Below are 23,194 nucleotides of genomic sequence, written 5' to 3' on the forward strand. Positions count from 1 at the left end.
TGTGGAGTAGAGTTGCTCTGCATACAGGAGACCCATTTAAATAGAGATACAATATACCGGCTGCAGAGCAGAAACTATCAATTTCAATATCACTCTGTTTATTCGACATATAGCAGAGGGGTGAGTGTCTTGGTAAAAACGGGGGTGAATTTTGTATGCAAACGGGTTAGCCTGGATGAAAAAGGCAGATACATTTTCTTACAGTGCCTAATTGAAAATAGAGAATGTATGCTGGCAAACATCTACATCCCTCCACCATTTAAAATGGAAGTGCTTTTTAAATTACAGGAATTTTTAGTGGGGATAGATGGTGTCCCTATAATAATAGTAGGGGATTTCAACACGGTATTGGATATTAAAATTGATAGATTCCCAGAAAAAACACTGGCGGAACCAGCGTGGCAGGGGAGGTTGGGACAGTACCTGGAAGAAGTAGGATTACGGGATTTATGGAGAACTGGGAACCCGGGAGTTCGGCAGTATAGTTGCTACTCGTCCACACATACTACGTTATCCAGGATTGATATGATACTGGGGAATGACCTGGCCTTACAAATGGTGGAAAAGGTTGAATATCAGCCCAGGGGGATCTCAGATCATTCCCCAGTGACAGCAGTATTAAAAATGAGAGAACGTAAGGTACAGAGGTTGTGGAAAGTGAACCCGCTCTGGCTAGAACTGATAAAAAAAAGAGACAGAAGAATGCCCTGAGAGAATTCAGTGGGAATTAAAAGAATTTCTAAAAAATAACCGGGGTACAGTAACATCGGGGATCCTGTGGGACACTCTGAAAGCTTTCTTAAGGGGCCTTATGATCCAATCAATAGCAAAAATAAACAGAAAATCTAGGGAACAAGAGGTACAAACAGGGAGAGAAGTGTTAGAGGCTGAAAGAGATTTTATTAGTGACCCCACGCAGGGTAAAGAAAAAATCTGGTTAGATAAACAAGAAGAACTTAGGTTATTAACCCTAAAGAAAGCAGAGATTCAGCATATGTTCCAACGCCAAGCCTCCTTCGCGGAAGGGGAAAGCGTGGGAAAAATGTTGGCACAACTGGTGAAGAATAACTCGGGTCCTTCCTCAATCTCTGCGATTAGGATATCTGAGGGAAAGGTTATAACAGAAACGGGGAGTATTTCCCAAGCATTTGAAGGATATTATAAAAACCTATATACTGCACAAAAAGTGGGGATGGATGAGCAAATGGAAGCATTTTTAGGTCAATTAGAGGTACCATGTTTGAAACAAGAAGAAAGAGAGGAACTGGAAGCCCCAATAACTTTGAAAGAACTTCAGGAAGCAGTTGCGAGTATGCCAAATCAGAAATCGCCTGGGCCGGATGGACTACCGATTGAAGTCTATAAAAACTTTGGCGAGATACTGATTCCTGAACTCCTGGAGATGTTAAGAGGAGCATATGGGGAGGGTAAATTGCCCCCATCAATGATGGAGGCGGTTATAACCCTGTTGTACAAAGAAGGGAAGGACGCCTTAGATGTTGCAGCGTATAGGCCAATCTTTCTCCTGTGTACCGATACAAAGATACTGGCCAAGGTATTAGCGACTAGGCTTAATCGAGTCATAGCAAGATTGGTCCATATGGACCAAACAGGGTTTATAGCCAACAGGTCAACGAGTATAAATATTAGAAGAGCCTTTTTGAATTTGCAGGTCCCAATGGATAACGATACTCCGGGTGCAGTGGTGGCATTGGATGTAAGGAAAGCATTTGATAGCGTAGAATGGGGATATATATGGAAAGTTTTGGAGAAATTTGGCCTGGGTCCTTCCTTTATAGGATGGATTAGGATGCTATATGATAAACCTAGTGCGAGACTAAAAATTAATAATGAGTTATCCGGGAAAATAGAGTTGGGGAGAGGGACGAGGCAGGGGTGCCCATTATCACCCCTGCTCTTTGCATTGGCCATAGAGCCCCTGGCATGTGCAATTAGAGCAAACCGGGATATTGTCGGTTTTGTAAGAACAACTGGAGAGGAAAAAATCTCACTTTATGCAGACGATATCCTACTGTTCTTAGGGGATATGAGATACTCACTACCAAGGGCAATGGAACTGGTGCAAAGGTTTGGAGGCTTCACTGGGCTGGAGATAAATTGGGAAAAATCGGAATGTCTCCCTTTGGACCCAATTGGTCAGCAAACGGCCCTGGGAACCCCCCAAATGCCAATAGTGGATAAGTTGAAATATCTGGGAGTAACCTTGTCAAGGGATCCTAAGCAATATATAAGTCATAACTTAGTCCCATTACTGGCTAAGTTTAAACAAAAAATTGCTATATGGAAACGATTGCCTCTCGGTCGCTGGCAGATGCAATCTGATAAAAATGATATGGATGCCCCAACTTTTATACATATTACACAATGCCCCAATATGGATTAACAAAAGCTGGTTTGATAAAATCGAGATGCTGTTTAGGGAGCTAATATGGAGGGGAGGACAGGCTAGATTGAGATTGCGGATGCTTCAGCTACCGGGAGAGGAAGGAGGATTCGCGGTCCCTTATCCGGAGTGCTATTTTTGGGCGTCCCAATTACAACAGCTAGGGGGGATCGATGAGAAGAACGGAGGAACCCCAAATGGGAGATTAGTATTAACAGGCTCCCCACATAGTACCCTGATCGAGACCCTGGAAGCGGACTCATTCCAGTGTAGATGCCCTACAGTAAAAATGATGTTAAAGCTATGGGGTACAGTTAAAAAAAAAATGGGATATAGTGAAATAACAAAGTATACGCCTCTATGGAACAATAAGAAGCTACAGGAAATATGGCGGGTTGGAAAAATTGCAGATTGGGAAAAATGTGGCATTGTAAGGCTAAGCCATCTATATGGCGGCAGGGATATCAAATCTTTTGACCAGCTGCAAAGAGAATTTAAGATATCACAAAATTCATTCTATGCCTATATACAAGTGAGGCATGCTTTAAGGACCCAGTTTGGAAACCTGTTATTAACATGGGAGGAAATGCCCTTGCTATACCCAGTAGCACAAGCAGGACCCACTAAAGGATTAATATCTAAATTCTATGCCCAGCTGGGTGAACAGATTAATAGTGAGAGGAAAGGGAGGGTTGAGAAAGGGAAATGGGAGCAGGACTTAGGTAATATAACACGAGTACAGTGGAAAAATATCCTAGCGGCATGCCCAAAGGTCTCGGTCTCTCCTCCTCAGAGGATTTCCCATTTAATGGTAATTAATAGAGCATACTATACTCCCCAGAAATTATTTAAATTTGGTAAGAGAACAGATGACTTTTGCCCCAGGTGCGGGGGGTCAGGGAATTTAATGCACATGCTTTGGAAATGTCCCAAATTATTTAGATACTGGGAAGGAGTGGTAAAGATAATAAGTAGGGTCTTTGGGACGGTAATAGAGTTAAATCCCATAGTGTGCATTTTAGGTTACAGAGAGGAGGAAGTAGAAAGGAAGGGAACAACAACGGCAATCCTAAGATGTTTATTTCAAGCTAGAAGGATGATAGCTAGGAGATGGCAATCAAAGCTACCCCCTACAGTAGAGGATTGGACAAGGGCGGTAAATGACTATCTATGTAAGGAGAGGGCAGTATATGCAAAACGAAATAACCTAAAGGAGTTTAATAGGAACTGGCGAGAGTGGATAGAAGTGATGCATACCCCAGTTTAAACCATGATAGGAAAGGGAAGAGGGGAGGGGGAGGGGGGATGGGTAATGGGAAGGAGTAGGGTAGGGTATATTAAAGGTTCGGGAATCATTATAACACATTTATGCTATACTGTAGGATAAAAGCACCAATATATATATAAGAGGGGAGGGGAGGGGGGGGGGGGGCGGGGTTGATAGAGAGGATGGGAGGGAGGGGTGGGGTTATAACAATAGGAAAAACGTAGGAATTGCAAAAATAGGGATGGTAGGAGAAGGGGGGATATGGTACTGTTTAGATAATGTGTTTTTGTTTTTTTTTGCTAATTATATGTGATGTATGGATGTATCTTCATGTCCCCCTTCCCTTCCTAGAACTCTAAAACTCAGATCTCGGAAGGGAAAAAAGAGGTATTTGAACCCTGGTAATGTTATTTCAAAATGTGGTCTGTATAAATGTGAAAATTTAATAAAGATTAATAATTTAAAAAAAAAAAAAAAAAAAGAGATACAACTTTTTCATGAAAGGGAATTTATTAAGACACGCGGCTGGCCATTCACTAAAATTAGAAAAAAAGAGGTTTAACTTTAAACTCCGTAGTGGGTTCTTTACTGTAAGAGTGGTTAAGATGTGGAATTCTCTACAATAGGCAGTGGTTTCAGTGAGGAGCATTGATAGTTTAAAAAACTATTAGATAAGCCCCTGAAAAACCAACAATATACAGGGATATACAATGTAATACTGACATAAATCACACACAGGTTGGACTTGGACTTGTGTCTTTTTTCAACCTCGCCTACTATGTAACAAAGGGGACGCGAATACTGCAAACAAGAAAAAAGCTCTTCATAACCCGCCAGATTCTTATTATTATTGCTATTGTAATGAGATGGAACAAGTTATTCAGTTATTGCAGCCAGTGAATACTAGTTGATAGACTGACAGGACCAGCTTTAAATCTTCAAGCGCTATTAAAAGCATCACATTACCAAAATTTGCTTGCAATCTTTGGTCTTTTGTTATGGTGAATGCACATTACGATGAAGAGTTTGCAATCTGCTAGTAAAACGTTACAGACCATAACTGGTTTCACTCCAGAAACTAAAATAGCTTTCATATGGTAATGGAATTGGTCACCCATGGTTAAAGTCTGGACAAGCCATCTGTACTGGACCGCTTGACTAAAACAAAAGCATACTCGTATAGCCATGTCAAAAAAGTGGAATAGATTATAATCTGGTCTGTGGCGTTATATTACATTTTTAAGACAGACACATTGATGCTACAATTTGTAATTATTTGTATTCCTGCCTAATAAAAGCCCTGAAAAATGCTTATCTGAGAAGTGTACAATACAAAAAAATATATTTCCGAACAATGGCAAAACATTCATCCATAAAAAAAATAAAAAAAAATAAAAAGAACACAAGAAAACGTACTTCAGAGCGTAGATTTTTCAAAGTTTTTTCGATTTCTGTTCACCCAGATGTTAAGAGGCATGTAACTGAACTTCTGAGGAACACTATAGCCAGGTCATAAGATCGATGGTGTGCAAACTCCGACTCCTGCGATTTAAAATGTAAAGGTGACACTGCACTCATCTGACAGTGCTATCTGGATTTAGAGAACACTGACCTGCAAATTCTCCAGTTAAGAGTCGAGTGATTCAGAAACTGGCATTCCTAAAGATTCAGCCAGCCGAGCAGCAGCTGTAGAGGATGGATGCCAGTATAAGCATTACAGCCAATCAAGCAGTTCGGCAGCATTCCTAAATCCATTTAAATGCAACAATCTTGCCAAATGCAGCTTTTAAGATAGATTATAGGAACTCTACTAAAATGCAATTTTAGGCTTTCTTACACTGCTGCTTTTTTAACAGAAAACTCTAACTTGGGCCTCTAACATGGCCAGGTACCTGCGGCCAACAGATTTTAGCAGCAAAAAAAAGCAGCTGGAATGACCGGGGCATAGAACCCGCAATGGCCACTCAGCGCACCCAGTACTAATTACTGTTTGCATGTAGCCACATATAGGGACAAATGTCTGAGACTGGACGCAATGGATTGCATCCAGGCTTGTACAGTCATCCATAACCGCAGCTATCTAGTATGTATGCGGATGGTGTCAGACCACCATTCATTTATCAATAGGCTAAGCAGCCACTGCTGTTTCCATGCACCGGTCATTCCAGCCAAAACAATCTGCTGATTCTTGCCGCCGGAATCGGGTGGCTGCAAATAACTGACCCTGTGAATGTGGCCTTAAACGTGCAGTCAACAAAGAAACGGATTTTAGTAAACAGAAAAATGGTATCCTATGTTTTGTTTCTTTAAAAAAATAACCTTCTATTAGCTCCTTTTTAATGTAAGATGAACTTTGCACTTTTTTGTGACTATTCAACTCTTGATATTTTTTGCACTTCTGCAACATTCTGTTACAATAAAGTTTATTTGGTAGCAACCGCCCCTCTGAATCTAGCACATTCAAGTGAAAGGATTCTGGAAAAAGTCCTGAAATTTTCACTACAATTTGATACAGACCATCTGGAAAATGCCAGATTTTATTTTTATTATTTTTTTAAATAATTCATCTTCCAGGAAGGGTTTATTGGTCAGAGTTCTAATAAAATGTCAATGAGTTTCAGGAGTTCAAAACATCAGCTGAGCTTACAATTCCTGCCTAGAAATCTGGTGTTGGGGGCTTTGGTGCTGAATAGTTTTTTTTTACCCGAATGCATAAAAAGGTAAAAAAAAAAAAAAAAAAAACTGCCTTTAGAACCACTTTAAAGTATATGTAGAAGTATGTTTAAGTCCTTACCTTGTGAAACAACCCATTCAGTTAAAAATAGACACAAACGGCAAAACATCTGACTATATATAATAAAAAAACATTATAAATACTTTATAAAGGGTCCATGCACACTGGCAATTAAAAAATAAATAAATAAGGCTGCTTCTACCGCAATTTAACATTTTGCCTGTAGAAGCAGCTCAATGTTCTATGTGCCCATGCAAATCAGGGCATTTATAGGCAGAAAAAAAAAAACTTCTGGCTTGCGTTTTAGAGGAGATTTATGGAAGAAAAATAAAAGAATAAATAAATGCTCTATATGAGCTTGTTTTTTTTTTCAACAGAACTGCCATTTTATTTGAAAGCCCAGTGTGTTTAGACCCCAAGTGATCACATAATCTGCTCTCAGCTGCATAAGGGTCTTCGAGAGCTGGGAGTGGAGAAAAAGCAGCACACTGCCCTTCCCATAAAAACGGCTGTGAGGGGGGACATGTCAGGTCAAGTCTGACCACTGGAGGACAGGCAGGCTGTTGTGTCAGCACAGCCACCTCACTCTGCCTACAAAGCCTCGATCAGCTCTCTGAATCCTACCAATCACCTCTTCTCCACCAATGTCAAAACCCACTTACACTCTCATCACTCTGGCAGCTGCTACACACCTTATTCAGTTAAAATGTGTTTACTTTCCAAACTATAAAATACCATGTAATATAATTTAACTCAGCTATAAAAAAAATATAAAAATTAATAAAAAAATAAAATAAAATGAAAATAAAGACAGATGCACTTTAAAAAAATTTCAACAGCTTATCACTGCAATAGTAGCATATTAACCCCTCTGATGGCTCTTACTTTCTCCCTATTCAAAAGCTGCAGCCTCATTACTTCTTGGTATTAAACATTTAAGGGAGGGTCAGAAGCCTATGCCCTTTGTGACTTGACAAGTCATTCCAGCCAAAAGAATCTGCTGATTCTTGCCGCTGGAATCCGGTGGCCGCAAATAACCAACCCTGTGAATGTGGCCTTAAACGTGCAGTCAAAGAAACTGATTTTGGTAAACAGAAAAACGGTATCCTATGTTTTGTTTCTTTAAAAAAATAACCTTCTGTTATCTCCTTTTTAATGTAAGATGAACGTGCTTTTTTGTGACTATTCAACTTTGATATTTTTTGCACTTCTGCAACATTGTTACAATAATGTTTATTTGGTAGCTAACACCCCTCTGAATCTAGCACATTCAAGTGAAAAGATTCTGGAAAAGTCCTGAAATTTTCACTACAATTAGACACAGACCATCTGGAAAATGCCATATTTCTCCCCCCCCCCCCCCCCCCGTTCCTACACCTCTTATGGCACTACAGGGACAAGGCAGTGATGTAGAGGTCATCAAAAGGGATAAGAAAAAGAAAAATTACCATGGCATCCAGCGAGGTGAGGGAACACAGGCATCTAAAGTGTTAAATGCCAAGTGGTTTTACAAAGGTTGCACCATTAGAATGGAGGGAAGGAATGAGGCATGGACTCAAATCTCAACTCAAAATGCAGTGCTGCCCATTCCACCTATATAGGTACTTTAAAACAATCCTGTTGCTTCGGAAATGTAAACGTTAAAGCAGAATGGATGATTTTGCAGAATATAAAAAGATTTACTTTGTTAAAAAGCTCTTACAGCTTGTATCCACACTGAAACCAGCTGCTCTAGTTCCATTTTGGCCTGGTTAGATAGTTCCAGAATGCGTTCTCTGTTTTCATGGCTGGTGTAAGCAGAGTCTGTGAAATCTTCTGTATGTTCCAATATAACTTCTAACATTGTGGAAAGATTTTCCTTTGACAGGAAATATAGGTTATCTCTGAGTCCTTCGACTTTACTCTAAAAAGAAAAACATAGAACAATTAAAATACAAATACATATTAAGAAATTATGAAAGACCACCAAATGCAAAAGCAGTATTTGAAGAAGTATGGCTCAAACTTTTTTTGGCTATACTTTTCTGGTCACATGAGTGCATTTACTTTTGCTCTCCTGTGACCCAGAATAAGCCGACCATGGGCTAAAGCGATCATGTAATTAATTGCTCAGTTTTCAGGTTTAGAGGTGGTGGGGGACAAGGAGGCGAGTATGTAGGTTTTTTTTTTTTTATTAGCCACATACCTTTACGTATATGAGAAAACAGCAACATAACAAAAATGACTTTACCAGCAGACACATTTTCAGCTTGCATTAATAAAAAGCGCTGCAAACAGTCACACTAAACATGAACAGGATTTTCAGTTTTTCTTTATTAACTATCAATGACTGTACCGCTGGGAAAATTCCAGTGTTTATAAACTTGTCTATTTCTTTTGTTGTCAAGTTATTGGAAAAATCCATTTAACCTAGAATGACACATTGTTTGAGAACAAAATCATTAGTGTAAAATTTAAGTGAAAAAAATAAAATAAAGATTAAATCGAAAATCTCCCCTCTACCTCTTTAGCCACCTCAAGTCCCTTTGATCCTGTTCCAGTCCGGGCCATTTTAGCGCTCAGCACTGTCACACACATATACATATACATTATATATATATATATATATATATATATATATATATATATATATATATATATACACATACATATACACACACACACACACACACACACACGAGCTGCTGGAACACTTTCACAAGTGGCGGGAGGGGGCATCTCCCCAGTTACAAACTGGCACGCCAACCATGCAGCCGGCTGGTCACAGAGGCGATAAAAGACTAGATTGTCGTTGATCGCCTCTCTGGCCTTGGATGACCGAAGCACCGTCATGACGTCACTTCCAGTCCAGGGTGGAAGTAAACGCTTTCATTTTTTGGAGATTTTTTTTTTCTTTTTTTAAAGCAAAAAGGTAAAAGGGAGAGATTTGGAGTCTTTTTAACACCAGATCTCTCCATAAAAGAGGGCTGGTTATCCTTATTTCTATTACAAGGGATGTTTACATTTTTTACTAGGAATAAAAGTAATCAGAAAAAAAATAATAATAATTAAAGGCCTGTGTAAAAAAAAAAAAAAAAAAAAAGGGGCCCCAATCCCAATGTTGTCACATGCAGAAGTGAAACCATAGGTCGCACATGCATATGTAAACTGTGTTCGCACCACACATGTAAGGTATTGCTGTAAACATTTAAGCTTTGGGGGAATTTTCTAGCAAAAAATTTGTAAGCAAAAAGTGGCAGAAAAGGCTTGGTCTTCAAGTGGTTAAAATGAGAATTACTCAGCCATGCAGAACTGTACACGCTTTTCTTCATTTCAGTTTTATCAATTTGCAAATAATCTTGCCTCATAAATTAATGCCAAAATGTTTTCTGCTACATTTGTTTAAAAATCACCCAAATCAGTGTATATGTAGGCAGTGTGAAAGTCAGAGTCTCAATCTATGGTATATGTATTTGAAAATTTTTTAATACTGCCCATCATTTCTTGAGGCCCTAAAATTCCAGGACAGTACAATAACCCACCAAATAACCCCCTTTTTAGAAAGTCTTAGGTATTTAGTAGGAGGCATAGCACTTTTTTAAAGTTGTAATTTAGTGTATTTTTATAATTAAGAAATTAAATAACATTGTTTTTTCCACAAAGTTGTCACTGTACACATTTTTTCTAAACACAGCATGGGAATACTAACAATTACACTCAAACACATTCTTCTGCACCTCCTGAATATGGAGATGGCACTTGTAAGACTTTCACAGCCTAGTTGCATAGAGGGGCCCAAAATCCAAGGAGCACCTTCAGGCATTCCAGTGGCATAAATTATGCAGCTATTTCCTGAATATCACAATTTTGGAGGCCTTGGAGCACCAGGACAGTGGAAACACACAAAATAACTCCATTTTGGAAAGCAAGCACTCCATGGTATGTTCTGACAGGCAGAGTGAGTCTTTTGAAGACTCGCTTTTTTTTCCCAAAAAAGTGGTGTTTGGAATATGCGGAACAAAAAATAGGATTTTTATTGCCGCTTACCTGTAAAATCCCTTTCTTGGCGTACATCATGGGACACAGAGTCTAATTACTTACTTAATGGATTATGGGCCACCTTCAGGTGTTGACCCTGGTATACCCAATCAAGCAAGTTCACTCCCTATATGATCCCTCCTCCTTCCAGGAGCATGTCAGTTTTTGTAGCAAGGCAATATACTTGAAACCCAAAAGAGAGGTGGGACCTCTGTGTGCCATGATGTACTCCAAGAAACGGATTTTACAGGTAAGCTGTAATAAAAATCCTATTTTCTTTATCGTACATCATGGGACACAGAGCCTATTTACTTAATAGAACGCCCCATAGCAATACTACTTGAGGGGAGGGGGAGACAACCCGCAGGGTACCCCCAGACTTGAGGACTTATACTGCTGCTTGCAGCACACTGCGCCCAAAGGCGATATCCTCATACCTCCTTACATCCACCTAACATTTTTTGTGAATGCATGCAATGAAGACCAATTTGCGGCCTTACAGATCTGAGCCATGGAGGCCTGGTGAAGCACTACCCAAGAAGCACTAGCCGCCCTGGAAAAGTGCACCTTAATTTGAAAAGGGGGACTTTTACCCCTTAAATTATAAGTTTGAATATTAACTTGCCGAATCCACTTAGCGACAGTGGATTTCAATGCTGCCTGTCCTTTCTTAGGACCCTCTGGCAGAATAAATAAGACATCAGTCTTAAGAATCTGAGCAGTTGTCTTTAAATAGATTCTCACTGCTCTCAACACATCAAGACAATGTACTGACTTTTCTTCCCCGGAACATGGTTTTGGAAAAAAACAATGGCAGAACAATATCTTGGTTCAGGTGAAAACCTGAAACCACTTTTGGTAAAAAGTCTGGACGAGGGCATAACACCATTCTGTTATCATGAATAATCAAATATAACTCTTTACAAGAAAAAGCAGTCAATTACAAAACCCTCCATGCTGAGGATATAGCAAACCAAAAATACCAGCTTCCTTGTCAGAAGGGCTAAGGGAATAGGCTGTATCTGTTCAAATGGCTGTTTTTGAAACGCTGACAAAACTAAATTCAAGTGCCAAGGGCTTAAAGGTGATTTAACTGGCAGATTAATCCCCATCACCCCTTGCATAAAACCCTGGACTAAGAATGCGTAGCAAGCAGTCTTTGAAATAGAATCGATAAGGCTGAGGCTGAGACACCCAATTGTAGAAAGGCAAGAATTCTGCCTATGATACATCTCCGAGGGTGCCAACCCTTGGATTCACACCAAGAAACATTAGCCTTCCAGACTAATGTATAGTTCTGGAAGCTGGTTTCCTTGCATTAATCAAAGTAGAGTCAACTGACCCAGAAATCCCTTCAGAATGTGGGTTTCAATAGCCAGGCCGTTAAATTTAGCATTCGTGAAGTAGGATGGAATATCGGCCCCTGTGAGAACAGGTCTGGCCTTAGTAGAAGGGACCACGGACCCTCCACTGTCATCTTTACGATTTCTGCATACCATGACCTTCTGGGCCATGCTAATGCTGCCAGAGTTATCAGTTTTCTTTCCAGCTTGATCCTGCAAAGAAATTAAGGCAGCAACTGAATAGGGGGAAATGCATATATCAGTGAGAACTAAAACCAATGCATCTGATTTGCATGTGAATGGATTCTTTGTTCTGGACAGAAAGTTGACCATGTTCAACTGGATGATAGAAGATCTACATCCGGAGTACCCCATCTTTGACAAACAGCCCAAAAATATGTCGGGTGAAGAAACCCCTCCCCTTGGAATAATCTACTGGCGACTTAAGTAGTCCGCCTGCCAATACTCTATTCCCAGAATGAAGACTGCGATAGGCATGGAATATTTCTTTCTGCCCAAGTTAGAATATGGTTCATCTTTCTCTGCGCTGAGAGACTCTTGGTGTCCCTTTGGTGATTGATATAGGCCACAGATGTGGCACTGACGGATTGAATCCTGACAGGACAATACCTTAACCTGGAAGTCCAGGCTTTCAGAGCCAGACGCACTGCCCAAATCTCTAGGATGTTGATGGGCATGGCTCTTTCGGTTCTTGAACACTGTCCTTGGACAGTTTTCTCTTTTGTTACCACTTTCCAGATAACTGGTCTGAAGGATTTACCTTTTAGCAGATTCTTTAGTAACCACCAATTGAGGCTTTGGGACACCCTTGGGGACAGCAGCATTGGCAAGTCCAAAGCTTGGATCGTTATGTTCAAAGTAAATACTGTTTTGCAACAGTCTCAAATGGAACTGAGTGTAGCCCTATGAGTTTATGTGAAATCTCCATTAATACCTGTTCAATATTGTAATTAGAAATATATTTCATTTAGAGGAAAATGTATATTTAAAGTATTGAGTGTTGTGTTGGTGTTACTGTAATTAGTTCAACTTCAAAGCTTGGCCTTTTGTTTTCCCTGATAACATATCACCTGGGAAGTAAACAACAGCTTTCTTTGACTCATCCAATCAGGCTGTTCCCAATATACATTTACTTGGTACAGTGACCAATTAGGGAGAATCATATTAGCCACACTACAGAAAGTAGGAGGATATAATGCTTTGTGAGCAAGCTAGCTCACTCTGGTGTGGGAACACACGGCAGTCACCATGGGCTGACCTGAAGTTAACAGGTAATCTAACTCTAAAAACTTGCACCTTATACTGTATTGTAAATATGGTTCTGGGAGTAATTTGTAAATATCATGTAAGCCAAGGGACCTACACTGTACATTGTGTTGTAAATACTGTCTGGTGTGTAATTTGTATACATTATGTAACCCTATAAATAAATGTGTATTGCAGATTGAACTACCTCTCTTGTACAAAACCTCTCAGATCTAGATATGTATATGTCCATACTACTACAATGATTGAGGTGTATGCAAATAATCATAAATACTAGGCAACATGGGCATAAGGAACTGCTTTGAATGAAGCCACCATCTTTCCTAACAACCTCATGCAAAGGTGAATGGAGAAATCTACTTTTGACCTGACCATCCACACCAACTCTGTTATGGAGTTTTTTGCCTGGGCAAGAACACATTTTTCTGGGCTGTATCTATCATCAAACCCAAATACTCCAGCTTTATTAGCGATTTTAAGGGATACCTTTTCCAGGTAACTGGTTGTAATGCGTACATCTTACACCGATAGGTCTATTAGCAATAAATCGCCTAGGTATGCCAAGACTGTTTATGCCCTGTGCCCTTAACCTGGCTAGAGGTGGGGCTAGCACCTTTGTGAATACTCTGGATGCTGTAGCTGGCCTGAAGGGTAAGGCTACAAAACTGAAATGCTGTTCTACATCGAACTGCAGAAACCTTTGGACATACATGGACATGCAGAGATGCATCCCTGAAGACGAAAAAAAAAAACGCCTGAAGTTTTCCTCCTTGTAGGATAGAAACGACTGACCTGATTGACTCCATAGAAAGGAGCGGATCTTCAGGAACTGATTTAGACTTTTTAGATCTAGAATGGATCTGTTGAATTTCTGTGTGGATCTGTACATATACAGGAAATGCATGGAAAAGGCAGTGAAGGTTTTAAGGAACTTAACAGAACTAACAGCAGACTCTACTAGAGGTAGCTTGAAAGAGGCACGAACCATCTCTGTAAGATTTGTACCAGCAATCTCAGATTGCGAGGCTGAAAAAAAAGTTTGACTCCAGTTGTCTCCTCCACAGAAGAATAATCGGTGTGCGTGCCTTTTTTCCTGATCACCTGAGGGTAACCCTTCATCCTCTACCTGCTGTTCCCTTGATAAGGGGTCTAAGGTGGGGGGAGGGGGATCTAACATGCTTCCTATCCTTTTGGATGCAGATAAAGTCACAAATTTTCCTTCTATGCCCTGCAGGGTGGAGGAAAAAAACGCATTTTCAATCATGTATACAGGGGCTGAATATTTTTTCCTTCCTTAAATACAAGGACATTTATAACTTTTTTTACCCAAAAGTACCTTCCCTGCTAGAAATAATTTGGATGTATTTGACCAAATCCTCCCAAAATAGTCACTCCCCATGAAAAGGGAAACTAGTCAGAAGCTTTTGTGCAAGATGTTTCGGCTGACCAACTTTTTAACCACAGGGTCCTACGCATGTGTTTTAGCACAAGTGCAAGGTGGGACGCTTGGTGAATAGAGTATTTTATGGCATCTATGGCAAAACATAGTGCCTTTGGTAGTTCGGCTAACTTACCGGCCTGTTGAGCAGGGACCTCCCTGGGTGCCTCTTTGAACTGGTCCTTTAGGGACGGACAGATGACTATTGCACCGACTGCAAGCTGAGAAATGGCACCTGCCAGGAAAAAATAGTATTTTAACAAAAATTACAACTTATCTGTTGGATCCTTAAACATTTGTGCATTGTCTACTGGACAAGTTAAATTTTTATTGATGCTGGAAATCGCCGCGTCTACTGCTGGTACTTTCCATCTTTTGTGAATTTCTGCTCCATGGGATAGAGAACCGAGAAACTCTTTGGAGGGAGAAAAATGCTTATCCAGATGATCCCATTCAGCATAAATAAGCTTTTCCAGTAATGCATGAAAAGGCTGTAAACCTTTTGAAGAACCCAAGGAAGGGACTTTTAGCGGACACTGTTAGGGGTAGCATGAAAGTGGAACGAACCATTTCCGTAAGAGTTTGTACTATCAATCTCTCAGATTGCGAGATTGCATAAGGTTCATCAACGGTTTACTTCACAGAGGAATAATCAGCTTGTTTTTCTAAGTGATTGCCTGAGGGTAATACCTCATCCTGTGCCCCCTTTTGCCTTGGTAAAGGGTTTGGAGTGGGAGAGGGGGATCTAGCACCCTTCCTATCCCCATGGAGGGAGGATGCGAATAAAGCCACTAATCTTCATTCTAAGCCCTGCAGGACAGAGGAAAATGCATCTTCAGTCACGTATACAGGGGCTGAGGTGTGAAAAGCAGTTGCACCACCGATCGGTTCCAAAAACTCACCCTGGCTTGCCATATCTGGTATCTCCGGAGAGGATGACAGTGTGGCGGCATGACTGGAGTTCCCAGCGCCTGGGGGTGGAACCTTTGGTGCCTTAGTAGTAACCTTGGAAGCTATAGTACTAAGCACAAAAGCAAAGGCACTCTAATGTACTATTTGCTGAGAAATAGTAGAAAAAAACAAAAAGGCAGCATAAAGATTAATCTGATGCTAAACCACAACGTCTTTTCCTGTACTGGAAACGCCTGTGTACAACTTTCACATGTTGCAGCTCTCCTTTGTCCTGTGGCAGACTCCTCATTCAGCTACTCTGGTAGACACCTTTAGTGTTGAGAGCGTCAGCCTTTTAAGACATCTCAGGTGTAAGCCTGCTTACCTGTGCAACGTGTGCTTCCACGAGGATGCAGAGTCCGCACACGGCACTGACTGCTTTAACCACGCCCCTTCCACCGACCCACCCTCCTCCTCTTTTCAAAAACAAAACCTTAGCTCGCGCTTGAGGATGGACGGCACAGCCTTCGTGTCTAATACACAGACCCGAAGGAAGAGAAGAGGCTAAAGCCACCAAGCAGCGTTTCGGTCTTCTCCCTATCAGAGAGGATGGCTTCCTTGCAATAAATAAAGGCAAGTAAAAAACAAACAAATGTTTATCTAGGAAAGCCAGACGGGTGGTTCTTTAATAGTTTGAGGCTTACTAAAATGTCACACTGCTCAAAAGGATTACAGGATGTAATGTTCCTTTGACTGTACATGTACCCCCAAGCCCCTCGGTTTCCCCACTTGGGGGGAGAGGACATAAGAACCTCCTCCTGCTGCTTGGACACACCACGTTGTTGTAGCTGGACACAGAGCTGCTCAAAGGATATGTATATTCTTACTCCCTCCCTCTAAAGGAGACTAAGGCATTACAATATTAATATGAAAGACGACATAGGTGGACTTTGCCGGTTTTAAGCTTTTGTCTTAAATTTTCCTCGCTGCAGGATACTGCTGAAAACAGACAGATCCAGACTTCACCCATCACGGTGGGCAGCGTAGTTAAACCTTCAAAGACCGGGTCCCTTTTAATAGGGATTCCACTCCTTTGGACCTGTAGCTCAGGACAACTTTAGATAATGTAGCAAGACCAAAGAGTCCTGGTTCCTAGGGTCCAGCCCTCAAAGAGGAGTATTACAGGAAAAACCTTGTTCTTCTATGCGAGGCCCGGGTACCAACCCATGGCCTCAGTGGCGTGGATGGATCTGGTTGTGGAGGTTTTTTAAATCCAGCATGGATCCCTCCTGGAGCTCCTCAGTGCACGTCTTAACTCGTGACAAACATCTTAGACATTGGCGAAAAAACTGATGTGCTCCTGGAAGGAGGAGAGGTTATATAGGGAGTGAACTTCCTCGATTAGGTATACCAGTGTCAACAACTGGAAAAACAAGAATGTCTCTAACAGATGGAGACAGAAAAAAGTGGGGCTTATTGAAGAACAATCTGCATCGCAAGTCTCCGATTGTCATAAAATATGAATACGTTTATTGGTATATACAAATCATGTATGGAAAAATAAGATAAAAACCACATTGCAGACCAGACCGGATATAAATTGCTGAGCAGTCCCCATGGACTAGTACTAGACAACCACAGACAAAGAAGGGGGGACAATACAACATGCAACACAAAAACGTCCGGATGCCAAAGGAAATTGGTGCCAGCTTGACCTGCCGTTTAATCAAAGTATACAGCAATTGCCGAGTATGGCCAGGTAAAGCTGTCACCAATTCCCCCTGGGAGCTCGTGCCAGAGAAGGGAAGAAAAACCCAAACCAGGAATCAGATTGGAGCCATTGACGCCTAATATATCAGGGAATAGATTATAATAAGGACTATGTCTATATAGTATACATATCTAATATAGAAAGCCAAAATGAGCCGATCATATACCACTTAAGCAGATATCAACATCCTTTGATATAAGTACATTGCACCAATACTGGGACTGTTTTTTTTTCTTCTTCTTCTTTCTCTCCAGTACCATACGCACCTTATCCCCCATGTCCGCCGGTGGGGGAACATAGAAGGGACCCATTTCTCCACATTTTGTTTTTACCCCCCCCCTTTTTTTCCTTGAATTTCTGGGTGAGTGAAATTCCCCTATATCCCCCTTATTTCAATTGTCATCCTTACTGACTTTATAATACTTTATCTGTATTATATTAATTGTTATGAATTCTTTATTATTTATTTACTATATAGACCTCCTCCTGAAGAAGCAGACAATCCGCGAAACTAGTAGAGGAATTTTTCATCTACGCCACCAGAATTGAACTCTATTATGAGTAATTGTACACGTGAATCTGGGGTGTAATAACATTTTAAGCGTCATATTTTGTATTTTGTTATTTTTGTTACTCATTATACTTGTATTAAATTTTATTTCTAATTTCTGTGTTATCTTTATATATATAAAGTACCAGTATAGTCCAACACTAGGGATGAGCCGAACACCCCCCGGTTCGGTTCGCACCAGAACTTTCGAACGGACCCCAAATTCGTAAGAACTTTAGAACCCCATTGAAGTTATGGGACTCGAACATTCAAAATTAAAAGTGCTAATTTTAACGGCTAATATGCAAGATACTGTCCTAAAAAGGTTTTGGGGACCTGGCTCCTGCCCCAGGGGACATGGGTCAATGCAAAAAAAAGTTTTAAAAACGGACGTTTTGGCGGGAGCACTGATTTTAATGACGATTAAAGTGAAAAAAAAAAACGAAATATTCCTTTAAATATGGTGCCTGGGGGGTGTCTGTAGTATGCCTGTGAAGTACCACGTGTTTCCCGTGTTTAGAACAGTCCCTGCACAAAATGACATTAAACGGAAATAACACCATTTAAAACTGCTTGCGGTTTTAATGTTATATCTGGTTCCTGCAATATGGTTGAAAATCATTGAGAAAAATGGCACGGGTAACCCTCCCTGCCCATTACCAGCCTATTTGGGTCTTGTACGCATATTAAGGGGAACCCTGTACCCATATTAAAAAAAGGAAATGCGTGTGGCCCCCAGGCCCTATATACTCAGAACAGCAGTATACAGGCGGTGCAAACAAGACAGGGACTGTGTAGGTTTGTTGTGTTAAGTTGAATCTGTTTGTAATTTTCAACTGGTACATTTTTAAAGTGTAGCTCCAGTCAAAAAAAACTATTTTTAAGCTTTTTGGAAAACATAGGGAAGGGTTATCACCCCTGTATAATTTGTTTTGTCGTCCATCTTTTTTCATCTCACTTGTTGTTGTCTCCTTCCATTTGCAAGTAGGAGATGTTTGTAAGTTGTATGTTTGAAAGTAGGGGCCTGCCCTATATGCTCTGCAGAACTGGCGGAACAAGGTGTTGGTTTTGCCACAACATTGTAAGCCCTCAAAGTAACTCTTGGTGGGCGCTGGAGCACCCTGCTGTCAATGATTATATCAAGAATTGTAATTACATGCCATTGTTGAACAGTGGTAGAAAAATTTACCTTTGGTGGTTGTGGTGCTGGTGCCACAACACTATAAGTCCTCACCGTTACTCTGGGTGGGCACAGGAAGGGGCCCTCCTGTGAAATATTATATCAAGAATTGTAATTACATGTCCCTGTTAAACAGGGGCAGAAAAATTTGGCCTTAGGCACTGGTGCCACCACACTGCAACCTCTCCCATATACTCTAGTTTTATTGCAGGAATTAGCCCTGCTGCAAAGCATTGCATCAAAAATTGTAATTAAACGCCCCTGTTAAACAGGGGCAGAAAAATTGGGCCTTAGGCATCACCCAGAACCAGAAATGTTCTTCCAACATATCAGCGGAGGAGGAAGAGGATAGACAATCAACATAACAGGACAGTCACTCAGCATAGGCAGTCTTGAAGGGATGTGATATTTCAAAAAAAATTATTCTGTTACATCAGCTTCAGGTGCTTGGTAGCTGTGGGTGATCCAAGACTGATTCATCTTGATGAAGGTCAGTCGATCAACTGATTCGGTGGACAGGCGCACCCTGTGATCGGTAACAAAGCCACCAGCAGCACTGAAGGTGTGTTCCGAAAGAACGCTGGATGCAGGACAGGCCAGTAGCTCAATTGCATACTGTGCAAGCTCTGGCCAGTGATCCATCCTCAAGACCCAGTAAGCCAGAGGATTTTCGGTGGGAAAGGTGTCCAAGTCTGACCTTGCCCCTAGGTATTCCTGCACCATGTAAATCAGACGCTGGCGATGGGTGCTGGAACCGATCATACCTTGGGGCTGCGGACTAAAAAAATGTCTGAAAGCATCAGTCAGACGGCCACCTTCTCCACCGTTCCTTCTGACAGATGCCTCAGCAACACGTTGTCCAGGACCAGGAGTTTGTAACCTCCCAGTCTCTGGGAATGCGTTGCACAGACCTTTCTGCAAGGCCTCCCGGAGATGTCTCATCCTCCGCGATGGCAAGATAAGGTCGGCAACCTTACCCTTGTACCGTGGATCAAGGAGAGTGGCCAGCCAGTAATGGTCCCTCTCCTTGATCCGAAGAATACGAGGATCCTTCCGCAGGCTTTGCAGGATCAGGGAGGCCATGCAGCGTAGGTTAGCTGAGGCATTCGGTCCGGAGTCCTCTGGGTCACTAAGGACAACATGATCCGCAGCTACCTCCTCCCAGCCACGTACAAGTCCACGTGTTTCTTGGGACTGTAAATCATCCCTACAAGACTGCTGCTGCTGATGCTGAGTGCCAGCCTCCACCTCCATGCTGACACAATCATCCTCCTCCTCCTCCTCTTCCTCTTCCTCCTCCTCCTCCTCCTCATCCTCTTCCTGTGTGGTGGGTGGCACAGCAGGAACACTGTCTGGATAAAGGGGGCCTTGAGAGGCAAGGAAGTCCTCCTCTTCCTGCCTCTGTTCTGCCTCAAGTGCCCTGTCCATTATTCCACGCAGCGTATGCTCCAAGAGGTGGACAAGAGGTACAGTGTCACTGATGCATGCACTGTCACTGCTCACCATCCTTGTAGCCTCCTCAAACGGTGACAGGACAGTGCATGCATCCCTGATCATGCCCCACTGAGCCGAGCTCCCCTAACCCTGTCCTGGTGCCGTAGTCGCACAGGTACTCATTGATGGCCCTCCTCTGCATGTGCAGCCGCTGCAGCATGGCCAACGTTGAGTTCCACCTGGTGGGCATGTCACATATAAGGCGGTTCTTGGGCAGGTTCAACTCCTTTTGGAGCTCAGCCAGCCGAGCACAGGCATTAAATGATTGGCGGAAATGCACACAGACTTTCCTGGCCTGCTTCAGGACATCCTGTAAGCCGGGGTACCTGCCCAAGAACCGCTGCACCACCAGGTTAAGGACGTGAGCTACTCAGGGCACATGGGTCAGTTGTCCCTGTCGGAGGGCGGAGAGGAGGTTGGTGCCATTGTCACAAACCACCATTCCTGGCTTAAGCTGGTGTGGCGTCAACCACCTCTCGGCCTGCCCCTGCAGAGCTGACAAAACATCCGCTCCAGTGTGGCTCCTGTCCCCCAAACAAACCAGCGCAAGCACGGCATGGCATTGTTTTGCCTGCGCACTTGCGTAGCCCCTGGAACGCCTACGGAGCACCGCTGGTTCTGAGGACAGAGCACTGGGAGAGGCCATGGAGGAAGAAGAAGAGGAGGGGGTGGAGGAGAGAGGTGTGTCACAACCATTAGTAGCATTTTGGAGGCGTTGTGGCGGAACAACCTCCAACACTACTGCACCTTGTCCTGCATCCTTCCCAGCTGCCAGAAGAGTGACCCAATGGGCCGTGAAAGACAGGTAAAGTCCCTGTCCATGCCTGCTTGACCATGAGTCAGCGGTAATATGCACCTGACCGCCCTGTCCAGCGAGGCAAGGACATTGCCTTCCACATGCCGGTAGAGAGCCGGAATCGCCTTCCATGAGAAAAAGTGGCGTTTGGGGACCTGCCACTGAGGAACCGCACATTGTACAAACTCACGGAAGGGGGCCAAGTCTACCAACTGAAAAGGCAGCAGTTGAAGTGCTAGCAATTTAGCCAAGATAGCATTCAACCGCTGGGCATGTGGATGGCTGGGAGTGAACTTCTTTCGCCGGTCCAGCAGCTGGGGCAGGGACATTTGCCTGCTATAATCGGACGTGGGTGTACCGCATGCAGAGTTCCCGGAAGCACTTGGCTGTGACACACCTAAATCTACACCTTCATTCCTCTCAGAGCAGGTTTCAGAGAGGACTGAAGGTCTAGTGGGGTTGGAGATGCCAGCTGATGAGGAGCAAGGAGAGGTCCGCTTTGTTCTTTGGTGAGGGTCTTTGAGGTACGCTTGCCAACGAGCTGCATGGCAGGTCAACATATGTCTGGTCAAGCATGTGGTGCCCAAGCGTCTGATGTTTTGGCCACGCGAGATACGCTTGAGACATATGTTGCAAATAGCAGCGGAACGATCTGATGCACTTGTCTCAAAAAAGGCCCACACCAAAGAACTTTTAGAATAACGCGCAGAGGCAGCGCCCTGCACAGGCGGAGCTCTGCGGTGTGATTCAGTCGGTGTGCTCCCCCTAAGCTGGCCCCCGGAGGGCATCCTGCCTCATTGGACATGTGCCTCCTCCTCCTCTCTCCTTCCAGGCACCTACGTGGAGTCAGTGCCCTCATCATCCCCTCCCTCTTCATCGCTGTAGCAAACCTGGCAGTATGCTGCAGCTTGTGGAACATGACTGCCAGATTGCTGTCCTCCTTGAGCATCCCCTCTCTCTGCGCTCACGCTACTGCCTTCCTCTAGCTGAGTGTCATCATCAGAGCCCACAAAACACTGGGTATCCTCCTGGAGCATGTACCCAACACTGTGCTCAAAGAGTTCAGGAGACTCCTCAGGAGGACGTGGTGGGTCTACGGAAGGAGTCACTGATGATGACATTGAGAGGAGGGAAGACGATGCGTTGGCAGCTGCTTTGCCAGTACCTGGGTGAGAGAGGAGGAGGAGGATGAAGAGGGCTTGGTCATCCACTCTACCAAGTCGTTGGCATGTTGCGGTTCAACATGTCCTGCTGCCGAAAAGAAGGACAAGCGTGTCCCATGGCCACGTGCTGATGACAATGCACCGCGTCCACGACCAGCACTGTTGTCTCTAGACACAGAGCCTGCTTGCCCTCTTTTATCGGCTTGCGCCTGTCTGCCTCTCCTTGCTGGCCTTCCAGACATGGTAATGGCCTGAAGGGAGTTGGGTAAAACAGCAGTGTAATGGAGTCACACAACACCCACTAACTCCTGCAGATGCCTTTTTTATAGAACACCAGAGATAAACGGGTATATACAGATGTATACTGTGCTGTGCTGGAGGCACACACAACTTCCAATAACTCCTGCAGATGGCAAGTGGGCTCAAATAGAGAAGAGCTATGTAGGTGGATATAGCGGCGTGTACTGGGTACAGAGCACGCAGACAGCACGCACAAGCTCCTAACACTACTGACTGCAAGCTCTATTATAAAAGATAGATCACTAGCTATATAGGTGAGGTGAATATAGCGGTGTATACTGCGGTCAGGGCACACAGACAACCACTACACAACAGCAAGATCGAAAATCGGCCGAAAACGATCGGTGTGTACTGTGTTGAAGGTACACAGAACACCCACTAACTGCTTCAGACGCCAACACACTACACTAGGCCGCCGCGCTGGCGGCCTTATATAGTGTGGGGCGTGTACTACACAGCCTGAGCTATGATTGGCCACAGGCATCCTGCCTGTGGCCAATCATGGCTCTCCTCGCTGCTGGCACTGTGATTGGCCAAGCATGCGGGGTCACAGTGCATG

At 43.0% G+C, this 23,194-nt stretch overlaps 1 protein-coding gene across 3 annotated transcripts in view; it reads right to left on the reverse strand.

Annotated features, from left to right (window-relative positions):
* Positions 1 to 23,194, reverse strand: part of CTNNAL1 (catenin alpha like 1) — a 417,111-nt gene that overhangs the window by 172,650 nt on the left and 221,267 nt on the right. For all 3 annotated transcript variants that reach the window (XM_077492001.1, XM_077492002.1, XM_077492003.1), the window contains exon 7: positions 8,108 to 8,308. In XM_077492001.1, the coding sequence (XP_077348127.1) occupies positions 8,108 to 8,308 (201 nt within the window). The remainder of the gene's footprint in view (positions 1 to 8,107; positions 8,309 to 23,194) is intronic.

The sequence above is a fragment of the Lithobates pipiens genome, unplaced genomic scaffold (genome assembly GCF_037356315.1).
Source record: "Lithobates pipiens isolate NorthernLeopardFrog02 unplaced genomic scaffold, aLitPip1_a1.2 Scaffold_19, whole genome shotgun sequence".
NCBI lineage: Eukaryota > Metazoa > Chordata > Amphibia > Anura > Ranidae > Lithobates > Lithobates pipiens.